Here is a 12,938-nt window from a genome sequence, read left to right on the forward strand (position 1 = left end):
TTCACCAGACAATAAGCACGCATTTCGAACAGAGAATGTGTTCAGAGGATCCACGTCCATTTGTGGTTCCTCGCGGTTCAGGGCAGACCCAGCTGCTGCCGGCGCTGCCTCGGTGTGCTCAGATTGAAGCAGCCCTGCCAACCGATAGTTACTGGAACCAAGAGTAACTCTGCACATTTTGGATCGAGGAGACCAAGTGAAATTAACCATGTAAGTACTGGAACTGAGCGAGTGAAACTAAGGCTGGGATAACTTCCTGACTAAGCACTGTACCTGTGGATGGATAGGAATGGGGAGATCTAATGACTTCCTCGCACTGTGCACAGCTCTCATGGTCTGAGGGAGAACTCTATGTTCTTGACGTTTAAATGTTTAAAGTTAGAGTACTTGTAGACATTATTACATTTGTTGAATATCTGTATTTGGAATCGAATTAAACCATGTTGTTATAGTTAACTTTTCGTATTACCATTGGACAGCCTTCAAATATCATAAGGTTTTGAGCCAAATATCATGGGGAATCTCTGCAGTTCTCTGACGGCTCCTCTCGTTTCTCCAGCGTAAATGTCGCCCCGTTACCCCACCGTTTCGGCTGAGATCACTCACCAGAATGATTGTGGCTGGTTTCCCGGCCCTAACTGCCGTGATTTTCGGGTGTCCCAGCACCCTGTATTGATCGCTATCGAGATAATTCCCTAAAACAATGCGGGTGCTTGTTGAGGAGAAAATGGAACTGACTGTCGCTGAAGTAAACCCAGATCATGTTGGGAAAGGAAGTGCAGGCAAAGTACCAGAGAGTGAGCAGTAACTGCATTCCTGCAGCAAGATAACACCTCCATTAGCAAAGAAATCAGTAGAAGAGACTCCTGTAGATTCCCACAGAAATGCTTTGTGCAAATTTATGAACTGTCTCATGTTGGCTGGAACAAATGTGAAGTGACCTGGAGGGTGGGATGTGTACAATAAGGAACAGATGGCGAAGAGGAACTGCACTTCTCCTGGGAGTCTGACACGTTCAATCATTAAAGACAAAAAGGAAACTGTTTGGCAAACACGTTTGGAGTGCCGTTTCCATGGTGATGGGGCGGGGTGGGTAGATCGGTTTGGGGAGTTTGGTCGTTGTAAGAATTACCAAACGCGACTTCATGCCAACAGCGAAGCTCCCTTTGAAATATTTCCCAGTGAAAGAGTATCGGCCATGCCCTGGGTAAGCGAGGTGCTTTTGTGTTGTGGAGCTGATGCATGCAATATTGCGAAAGCCTCACATCCACAACTACAATCAATTAATCCGAGCAGCAGTCACTGTTGCTGTCGCAATTTGCGTTGGAAATCTGCCTGTCTCTTTCTAGACTGACTTCAAATCACACTCGTTTGAATCCGAACCCTACCTTTTCCTGGTGTTAGTGGGACAAGTGAACTATTTCAGAGGCGAATTCGGGACTGGCGAACATGTACTGTATTCTTCCTGACTTTGTACAAAGAACAACAGCCGACCTGGAGAAAGCGGCGAGATTGAAATGCCGTCACCATTTGTCTGTCGTTTCACAGAACAGCAGCAGTCAGGCTTGGAAGTAACCTTTGAGGCAGCTCGGCTTTTTCTGGTAAGGAAACGGGCTCTGCGCTGGGCTTCGGCGCGTTCTGTCCCGGTGCGCTCAGAGTTTCGTTTCACACACTGTAACACATACAGTCACACACACTCTCACAGACACACACACAGACATAGATACAGACACACAGATTCACAGACACAGTCACATACACACTCACGGACACACATTGACACAGACACACACAGACACACTCGCAGACACAGTCACACACTCACAGACACACAGTGACACACACAGTCACAGACATACAGTCACACACACTCAGACACATACAGTCACACAGACAGACACAGAGACACAGTCACAGACACAGTCACACACACTCAGACACATACAGTCACATAGACAGACACAGAGACACACACAGTCTCTCTCTCTCTCTCTCACACACACACACATAGACACATACTCCCTATCCGAGATTAGCTCATTTACCACCCAATATCAGCTTGCCTGAGGGCGGAGCTAATGGCCCAAAATCAAGTAAGGACTCGCCGGCTGCTCTTATCCCCGGATATGTAGCAGGTTTTAGAAGTGAGCTCTGTTGCCACCGATCGCAACTCCGTGTTACTTTGAAGTCGTTGATACATTTGTTTCAGCCAACATGAAGGGAATTGAAGACCGAGATTCCAAGAGGAAACCATTTAGGACTTTTGGAGCCTTCGTATTGGGAAAGTAATGAGACGGGAGTGTTTGGGGGACATTGGGACTCGAATTGAAGGCATTAAGAAAATGGGAATTTAGAGCCAGAAAATGCTGGAAACACTCAGTGTGTCAGGCAGCATCAACAGACAGAGGAGCAGAGTAAACCTTTCAGCTCAATAGCCTCTGATCCGAACTGGGATATTGGAACAAACTTTCAAATCATTTCGAGAGATTGATGACCCGGAGAACTTGGTAAAGTTTGATTCCCGTTCAGGTGAGGCCTGTGCGCGAGTAGAGTTAAATGAGCCAAATCCACAGAGTGAAGAGAACAAGATCTCTTACAAGTAGCAACCCGCTGCCTCCGCTAAGGAATGTAGGTTGGCAATGCCGAGCCCTTCACACAAACAACTCCATGAACGATTCTTGGACTGGAGTCTTCGAGGCCGAGTTCTCTGTTTTATCCTCCTTTAGTTTGCTGCAGGTGAGGGTCTTGTCCAGGTGAGGGTCCTGACCAGGTGAGGGTCCTGTCCAGGTGAGGGTCCTGTCCAGGTGAGGGTCCTGACCAGGTGAGGGTCCTGTCCAGGTGAGGGCCGTTCAGGTGAGGGTCCTGACCAGGTGAGGGTCCTGACCAGGTGAGGGTCCTGTCCAGGTGAGGGTCCTGACCAGGTGAGGGTCCTGACTAGGTGAGGGTCCTGTCCAGGTGATGGTCCTGACCAGGTGAGGGTCCTGACCAGGTGAGGGTCCTGTCCAGGTGATGGCCCTGACCAGGTGAAGTTCCTGACTAGGAGATGGTCCTGTCTAGGTGAGGTTCCTGTCCAGGTGAGGGTCCTGACCAGGTGAGGGTCCTGACCAGGTGAGGGTCCTGTCCAGGTGATGGCCCTGACCAGGTGAAGTTCCTGACCAGGGGATGGTCCTGTCTAGGTGAGGTTCCTGTCCAGGTGAGGGTCCTGACCAGATGAGGGCCCTGTCCAGGTGAGGGTCCTGTCCAGGTGAGGGTCCAGTCTAGGTGAGGTTCCTGATCAGGGGAGGGTCCTGACCAGGGGAGGTTCGTGACTAGGTGAGGGTCCTGTCTAGTTGAGGTTCCTGACTAGATGAGGGTCCTGACCAGGTGAGGCTCCTGACCAGGTGAGGGTCCTGTCTAGGTGAGGGTCCTGTCTAGGTGAGGGTCCTGACCAGGTGAGGTTCCTGACCAGGTGAGGGTCCTGACCAGGTGAGGGTCCTGACCAGGGGAGGCTCATGACTAGGTGAGGGTCCTGTCTAGGTGAGGTTCCTGACCAGGTGATGGTCCTGACCAGGGGAGGGTCCTGAGCAGGGGAGGGTCCTGTCTAGGTGAGGGCCCTGACCAGGGGAGGGTCCTGTCCAGGTGAGGTTCTTGACCAGGGGAGGGTCCTGTCTAGGTGAGGGTCCTGACAGGTGAGGGACCTGACCAGCAGAGGGTCCTGACCAGGAGAGGCTCCTGACTAGGTGAGGTTCCTGTCTAGGTGAGGTTCCTGACCAGGTGAGGGTCCTGAGCAGGGGAGGGTCCTGTCTAGGTGAGGGCCCTGACCAGGGGAGGGTCCTGTCTAGGTGAGGGCCTTGACCAGGGGAGGGTCCTGTCTAGGTGAGGGTCCTGACCAGGGGATGGTCCTGTCTAGGTGAGGGCCCTGACCAGGGGAGGGTCCTGTCTAGATAGGGTCCTGACCAGGGGATGGTCCTGTCTAGGTGAGGGCCCTGACCAGGGGAGGGTCCTGTCTAGGTGAGGGTCCTGACCAGGGGATGGACCTGTCTAGGTGAGGGCCCTGACCAGGGGAGGGTCCTGTCTAGGTGAGGGTCCTGACCTGCAGAGGGTCCTGACCAGGTGAGGTTCAAACCTAGGTAAAGGGCATGCTGAGGTGAAAGTCCTAATCCAGGTGAGGACCTTAGTCAAGGGAAGGTCCTGCCCAGGGGTCTCATTAGTGATTCCAATTCTAAAGAAAATAACAAATAATTTAATGGAAGACAAAATGTGGTTGAATTTTAGTTTATTTAAAGGTCCAGGATTGGAGCCTTTGATTTTTTTTTTTGCAAATTTATCCTGGCTGCCTTTCTGGGAAACAGTCCATGTTCCACAAAATTTAATTAAATGTAGGATGCAAAAAGACTGAAGTTATTCACTGCGCGCAGCTGGTTGAATAAAAATCTACAAAAATATTTCCTACTCACTGTGCCCAAGGTCACTGGTTCATTTCTGGGGTGCCTGGCAACACATTTCAGGAGAAGACTTAAGACGATTTACATAAATGTTTTATTCTAAAGTTGGACTTTATTTTGCTGGGTTTAAAAGCTGATGATAATCCCTGTCTCTCTGCATCACCTCAGTGACTTGACAGTCCCCATATGTTGTCTTGGTATTGCAGAGCTGACTGTAACACCATAGATGCAATCTGCCCAGGCTTCTGTGTGATTCTGTATGCCTACCAGGGTTAGCTTCATTTGCTTTAATCTTGGGAAGAAAGGGAGTCAGCCAACTTAAAAGCAGCCATATGATGTGTAAGAATATTAGTCAATGCAAGCAATGATGAATTTGACTCAGTCTATATTTATGTAGTGATGGATTTGTTTGAAATTGCAGAGAGAAGATGGTGCAGAAATATCAATCTCCAGTGCGGGTCTACAAGTATACATTTGAGATGGTGATGGCGGTGAGTTAGTATAATTACATTAGATGCCCTGATGCTAGTTCACCAAGACACTTTCTGTACTTAGGAATTAACAGGTTCTTGTTAGCTCAATGAAATTAAGAATAGAAGTAAAGGCCTTTTGTCCAACAAACATTTTAACTGTAATTGATAAGCTCACCTTCCCATCATATCCTCTGATTTTGCTCGTTACAGGAATAGATCGAATTGACTCTGTAACCCAAACTATCATTGTCTTTCACAGTTAACTTATTCCACAGCATATTTGGCATGTCGGCCATAGTTCAATGAATAGAATCATTGTGTTTTAGTCAGCTGTGGTAAATTCAAGAGACTTAATCAAAAAAAATCTAGACTGACATTCCATTGCAATATTAAGGGAGAGTTATCCTGCGAAAGGTGACATCATTCAGATGCAATATTAAACTGAGGCCCTGTTTGTCTTCCCAGATAAATAAAAAAAAGTTAACATTTTGAGTCCAGACTTGAACGTTAACTCTCCTTTTTTCCTACAGATGATGCCAGACCTGCTGAGTTTCTCCAGCAATTTCCATTTTTGTTTCAGATCTCCAGTATCCGCGGTTCTTTGTTTTATTTGAATGGAAAAGATCTCATGGTACTATTTTAATGAAGAGCAGGGCAGGTGTCCCTGGTGTCTTCAGGCCCTTATCTATCCTTCATTCAACACTGCACAAACAAATTACCTAGTCATTATTACATGACTGTTTGTGGGAGCTTGCTATGCATAGATAGGCTGTGACATTTGTTATGATCTCTGTTGATATTCCTAATGGGCAAGTTAGATTCCAGATTGAAATTCTGCTTTATAGATCATATTTTGGTTTAATCGATGTGATGGTTTTTCAGTGAAAAATATCATGTAATGCTGCAGATTTGGTTTTAACAATAAAGCACAAAAGAAATTAAGATGCAATAGAACAGTTCAAGTTAATTACATGTAACAAAATTTGTAAGGTTTTAAAACACTCTTCAAGACAAAAATCCCATCTAGCTCACCACTATCATTTTTGTCTATTTATATATCAGAGAGAGTTCCCTTTTCTGTTCCATTTACAGGTTTCACTTAATTGCTTCTTTCAGTACCAGTCTTAAGAGTTTAATGTCCTTCTCCTTGATCATTTACATAACTGAGCTGAAATCTTTTTAGCTTCAAAGAATCCCTTCAGGTTTCTAACCATACAATTCTGGTCTAGAATTTTAAAATTAAAACCCTAACACTGAATGTTTCATAACTGTGTTGAACTGACTTTAACCTCATCGAACCTTGGTCTCCTGAAAACTGCCAACAAAAGCTTTCCAATCTATTAGCTTTTCTTAAACAAAAAAAACAATTCTTGCTTCTCCTGAACCAAAGGCAAGCTAATACCTTTCAATACTTGATGTCTTTCACTGTAAAAAACAGACACTTTACATACATGCTTCTTACATTAGAACAGCTATCATGCTTCAAAAGTACTTAATTGGGTTTGAAACACTCTGGGACTCATGAAGTTGTGAACGGTGCTACATAAATTCATTTTTTTCATTCCCTTTGAGTGAAAACGTTATCTGACATATTAAAAGCGAAGTACTTTTTTTCATCCTTTTTTCCAGTTCCCACCAACTTTCCTATTCCCTCACACTCTCCCATTCCCACATACTCTCCCAGACCCTATGTCGCTGATCGTATCACTACTGATTTGATCCTCTTGCACATGGATACACAATAACCTCACATCTCAAGTGCCCTGTGTCACTGACCTTCTGTACTGATATTAATCTAGCCTCCTCACACTGTAACTCAGTAATCTCACATTCCCAGTATCCTGTGTCTCTGATTGTTTCTCTACTAATATTAGCCTTAACTCTGTCTCATTGTCATTCAGTAACTCTTCCTTTTAGCAACCTTAATATTGTGATCAAGATATCTTGTAAGCAAAATATTTTAAGAACGAAAGAGAAAGGGTGTGGAAGTTACCAATCTTCAGTAAATATTGATTATTAAAGCATGCCTTTACATAGTACATTCTGATCCTGTACTGAACCCGTGATGCCAGCAGCCAAGATTTTTGAGCCTGACCCAGCACAAGTCCTGTGATATAGAACACCTGAAAATCAGAATAATTGTGAGTTTCAGTCTGCTCTACTTTCAGTAACTGGACCTAACCTGGTAACCCTTGAATGCATGACTGAGTTTGGTGCTGAGCCACACTGATAACAAATTGTAGTCAATCCCGTTGGAAACTGAATGGAAATTGGTTGAGGGTGAACTCAGCTTTAGTTGAGCTATCATAAACGTAAGAACATAGGAACTAGGAGCAGGAGTAGGCCATCTGATTCTTCGAGTGTGCTGCGCCATCATGGCTGATAATTTCATTGACTCAGATCCACTTCGTCATGCTCTCACCATATCCTTTAATTCCATTATTGTTCAGAAAGAATCTACCTTTAAAAATGTTTACTTCAGTGGGCAAGGAATTCAGTGGGTGAAGGAGTTCCTTCTTAATTCAGTCTAAATCTGCTTCCTCTAATCTTGAGGCTATGCCCTCTTGTCCTAGTTTCACCTGCCAATGGAAACATTCTCTCTACTTCTATCTTAGCTCTTCTCTTCATAATTTTATGTTTCTATAAGATCGCCCCTCATTCTTCTGAATTCCAATGAATATAATCTCAGTCTCTCCTCATAAGCCAACACTCTCAACTCCGGAACTAACCTAGTGAAACTCCTTTGCACCCCCTCTAGTGCCAGTACATCCTTTCTCAAGTAAGCAGACCAAAACTATACACAGTGCTCCAGGTATGGCCTCACCAGCACCCTGTACTGCTGCAATATAACCTCATATAAACTCTATGCCTTTAGCAACGATGGACAAAATTCCATTTGCCTTCCTAATTACTTGTCGTACCTGCAGACCAACCCTCTGTGATTCATACACAAGGACACCCAGGTCCCTCTGCATAGCAGCATGCTGCAATGTTTTACCATTTAAGTAATAATCCTTTTTACTGTTACTCCTTCCAAAATAGCTGACTTCACATTTATTAACATTGTACTCCATCTGCTAGACCTTTGTCCACTCCCCCAAAGGATCTATGTTCCTCTGCAAAGTTTCACAATCCTCTGCACATTTTGCTCTGCTACTCATCTTAGTATAATTTGCAAATCTTGGTACACTGCATCTGACCCCAATTCCAAATCATCTATATAAATTATGAATAATTGCAGTCCCAACGCCGAGCCCTGAGGCACACCACTCATACAGTCATAGAGTCTTAGAGATGTACAGCAAGGAAAAAGACCCTTCGGTCCAACCTGTCCATGCTGACCAGATATCCCAACCCAATCTAGTCCCCACCTGCCAGCATCCGACCCATATCCCTCCAAACCCTTCCTGTTCATATACCCAATCAAATGCCTTTTAAATGTTGCAATTATATGAGCCTCCACCACCTCCTCTGGCAGTTCATTCCATATATGTATCACCCTCTTCATGAATAAGTTACCCCTTACATCTCTTTTTTATCTTTCCCCTCTCACTCTAACCCTATGCCCTCTAGTTCTGGACTCCCACACCCCAGAGAAGAGATTTTGTCTATTTATCCTAGCCCTGCCTCTCATGATTTTATAAACCTTTATAAGATCACCCCTCAGCCTCCAACACTCCAGGGAAAACAGTCCCAGCTGAATCAACCTCTCCCTATAGCTCAAATCCTCCAACCCAGGCAACATCCTTGTAGATCTTTTCTGAACCATTTCAAGTTTCACAACATCTTTCTGATAGGAAGGAGACCAGAATTGCACTCAATATTCCAAAAGTGGCCTAACCAATGTCCTGTACAGCCGCAACATGACCTTCCAACTCCTGTACTCAATACACGTTACTGATTGTCAACCAGAATAGCACTCATTTATCCCCACTCTTTGCTTTCTGTTAGCCAACAAATCCTCTAACCATACTAATACTTTACCCATAATGCCATGCATCCTTATCTTATGCAACAGCCTCTTGTGCGGCACCTTGTTGAAGGCCTTTTGGAAATCTAGGCAAACCACATCCTCTGGCTCCCCGTTGTCCACCTTGTCGTAATGTCTTCATAGAATTCCAAAAGATTTGTCAAGGTGACCTGCCCTTCATGAACCCATGCTGCGTCTCCCCAACGGAACAATTTCTATCGAGATTCCTTGCTATTTATTCCTTGATAATAGACTCAAGCATCTTCCCCACTACAGAGGTTAAGCTAACCAGTCTATAATTCCCCATCTTTTATCTACCTCCCTTTTTAAACAGTGGCGTCACATTTACTGTTTTCCAATCTGCTGGAACTGACCTAGAGTCCAGCAAATTTTGAAATACTACCACCAGTACACTTGCTATTTCTCTGGCCATCTCTTTTAGCACCCTGAGATGCATTCCATCAGGACCAGTAGACTTGTCTATCTTTAGCTCCATTACCTTGCCCAATACTACCTCTTCTGTAATAACGATTGTTTCCAATCCTCACCTACCTTCATCTCTTTGTCAATTACTGGCATGTTCATAGTGTCCTAGAATCAGAGAGTCATAGAGATGTACAGCATGGAAACAGACTCTTCGGTCCAACTGGTCCATGCTGACCAGACATCCCAACCTAATCTAGTCCCACCTGCCAGCACCTGGCCCATATCCCTCCAAGCCCTTTCTTTTCATATACCAGTAGCAGTGGTGGACTCTCCCTCTTTATGGGCATTTAAGCGGGCATTGGATAGACATATGGAGGATAGTGGGCTAGTGTAGGTTAGGTGGGCTTGGATCGGCGCAACATCGAGGGCCAAAGGGCCTGTACTGCGCTGTATTCTTCTATGTTCTATGTTCTATGTTCTGTACCCATCTAAATGCCTTTTAAATGTTGCTATTGTACTAGCCTCCTCCACTTCCTCTGGCAGCTCATTCTGTACTCATACCACCCTCTGCATGAATAAGTTGCCCCTTGTGTCCCTTTTATATCTTTTCCCTCTCACCCTAAAACTACGCCCTCTACTACTGCACTCTCTCACCCCAGGGAAAAGATTTTGTCTATTTATGTCATCCATGCCCCTCATGATTTTATAAACCTCTATAAGGCCACCCCTCAGCCTCCGACACTCCAGGGAAAACAGTCCCAGGCTATTCAACCTCTCCCTATAGCTCAAATCCTCCAACCCTGGCAACATCCTTGTAAATCTTTTCTGAACCCTTTCAAATTTCACAACATCATTCCGATAGGAAGGAGACCAGAATTATTCCCTATCTTTTATCTACCTCCCTTTTTAAACAGTGGCATCACATTTGCTGTTTTCCAGTCTGCAATATTCCAAAAGTGGCCTGACCAATGTTCTGTACAGCCGCAACATGACCTCCCAACTTCTGTACCCAATACTCTGACCAATAAAGGAAAGCATATCAAATGCTTTCTTCACTATCCTATCTATCTGCGATTCTACTTTCAAGGAGCTATGAACCTGCAGTCCAAGGGCTCTTTGTTCAGCAACACTCCCTAGGACCTTAGCATTAAGCACATAAGTCCTGCTAAGATTTGCTTTCCCAAAATGCAGCACCTCACATTTATCTAAATTATACTTCATCTGTCACTCCTCACCCTGTTGGCCCATCTGATCAAGATCCTGTTGTAATCCAAGATAACCTTCTTCGCTGTTCACTGCACCTCCAACTTTGGTGTCTTCTGCAAACTTACTAACTATACCTCTTATGTTCACATCCAAATCATTTATATAAATGATGAAAAATAGCGGAACTAGCACTGATCCTTGTGGCACTCCACTGGTCACAGGCCTCCGGACTGGAAAACAACAATCCATCACCACCTTCTACCCTTGAGCCAGTTCTGTATCCAAATGATTAGTTTTCCCTGTATTCCATGAGATCTAACCTTGCTAACCAGTCTCCCATGGGAACCTTGTCGAACGCCTTACTAAAGTCCATATAGATCACATCTACTGCTCTGCCCTCATCAATCCTCCTCCACTGTGAAGACCGATAAAAAATACCTGTTTAATGCCTCGGCCATTTCATCATATCCCATAACCAACTGCCCCTTCTCATCCTCTAAAGGATCAACGTTTACTTTAGCCAGTCTTTTTCTTTTTGTATATTTATAGAAACTGTCGCTATCTGTTTTTATATTCAGTGCTAGTTTTTTTCTCATGTTCTATCTTACTTTCCAGCTCTTTCTGTTGACCTTTAAAGTTTTCCCAATCTTCTAGTTTCCTCCTGTTTTTGCCCACTTTGTATGCCTTCTCTTTCAATTTGATAGCTTCCCTTATTTCCTTAGACTCTCATGGCAGATTACCCCTGTTCTTACAGTCCTTTCTTTTCACTGAAATATACTTTTGCTGAGCACTTTAAAAATTTGCTTTGAAAGTCCTTTATTGCTCGTCAACTGTCCTACCATAAAATACTTATTTCCAGTCTACTTTAGCCAAGTCCTCCTTCATTCTATTGTAGTCTCCCTTGTTTAAGGACAGGACCCTGGTATTGGATTTTATCTTCTCTATCAGTATGTTAAATTCAACCATACTGTGATCACTCCTTTCAGGAGGATACCAACTATGATCTCATTAATTATTCATGTCTCATAACACCGGACCAGATCTAGGATAGCTTGCTCCCTCGTCGATTCCATTACATACTGTTCAAGAAAACTATCCCACATACACAAAATGAACTCCTCCTCAAGGCTACCCTGACCGAGCTGGTTCGACCAATCGACATGTCGACTAAAATCCCCTGTGATTTTAGTTTGTACAGGCATTAGTTATTAGATTAGATTAGATTACTTACAGTGTGGAAACAGGCCCTTCGGCCCAACAAGTTCACACCGACCCGCCGAAGCGTAACCCACCCATTCCCGTACATTTACCCCTTTACCTAACACTACGGGAAATTTAGCATGACCAATTCACCTGACGTGCACATCTTTGGACTGTGGGAGGAAACCAGAGCACCCGGAGGAAACCCACGCAGACACGGGGAGAATGTGCAAACTCTACACAGTCAGTCGCCTGAGTCGGGAATTGAACCCGGGTCTCTGGAGCTGTGAGGCAGCAGTGCTAACCACTGTACCACCGTGCCGCCGTTATTTCTTTGTTTATTGCCCACCCCAATGTGATGTTATTATTTGGTGGCCTAAAGACTACATCTATCAGTGACTTTTTCTTCTTAGAATTTCTAATTCCCACCCAAATGCATTCAACCTTATTCTCCATAGAACCTATATCATCTCTCAGCACCGCCCTGATGTCATCCTTGAATATCAGAGCTACACCACCTCCCTTACCTTCCTGCCTGTCCTTCCAAATAGTCTGATACCCCGGGATATTTAACTCCCAGTCGTAACCATCCTGTAACCATACCTCCGTTATGGCTACTAAATCATGTTCATTCGTGATGATTTGTGCCGTTAACTCATCAACCTTGTTACGAATGCTACGAGCATTCAGGTAAAATGCTCTTATGCTATCTTTCTTACTGTCATGATTTCTAACATCTTTACTAATATCTCCACAGTTATCCTTCCTTTTTACTTCTTTCTTAGTCTGGCTTGAACTTAAACCCTCCTGCTGCTTACCTTTTTACTTATAATCATAATTACTGCTGCTTTCCCTTTCCCTTCCCCCCTGACTCACTTGTTTAAAGTCCTAGTGATCACCGTATTTATCCTTTTCGCTAGGACGCCGGTTCCAGATCAGTTCAGGTGGAGACTGTCCCATCGGTACAGATACCCCCAGTTCCAAAACTGATGCCAATGCCTCATGAAATGGAACCCTTCTTTCCTAAGCCACTCCCTTAGCCATGTGTTTATGTCCCTAATTTTCTTATCCCTAAGCCAATTTGCACATTGCTCAGGCAGTAATCAGGAGATTATGACCCTCAAGGACATGTTCTGTAATTTCGATCCTCCTGCTTGATAATCCCCAAACAGGTCCTCCTTCCTAGCCTTGCCTATATTGTTTGTCCCAACATGGACCACAAAACTGGATCCTCCCCCT

At 44.6% G+C, this 12,938-nt stretch overlaps 1 protein-coding gene across 2 annotated transcripts in view; it reads left to right on the forward strand.

Moving 5' to 3' along the window:
- Positions 1 to 1,224: 1,224 nt before the first annotated feature.
- The window catches only part of LOC122560639 (SEC14-like protein 5), a 35,269-nt gene continuing 23,555 nt past the window's right edge, over positions 1,225 to 12,938 (forward strand). Inside the window, exons 1-3 of one of the 2 annotated variants that reach the window (XM_043711492.1) lie at positions 1,225 to 1,601; positions 2,210 to 2,529; positions 4,846 to 4,915. In XM_043711492.1, coding sequence (XP_043567427.1) covers positions 4,853 to 4,915 — 63 coding nt within the window. In that variant the 5' untranslated portion in view covers positions 1,225 to 1,601; positions 2,210 to 2,529; positions 4,846 to 4,852. Of the gene's footprint in view, positions 1,602 to 2,115; positions 2,530 to 4,845; positions 4,916 to 12,938 lie in introns of those variants that run through there. The other variant, XM_043711493.1, reaches the window with a different exon arrangement.

Source organism: Chiloscyllium plagiosum, chromosome 21 (assembly GCF_004010195.1).
Source record: "Chiloscyllium plagiosum isolate BGI_BamShark_2017 chromosome 21, ASM401019v2, whole genome shotgun sequence".
Taxonomy (NCBI): Eukaryota; Metazoa; Chordata; class Chondrichthyes; order Orectolobiformes; family Hemiscylliidae; genus Chiloscyllium; species Chiloscyllium plagiosum.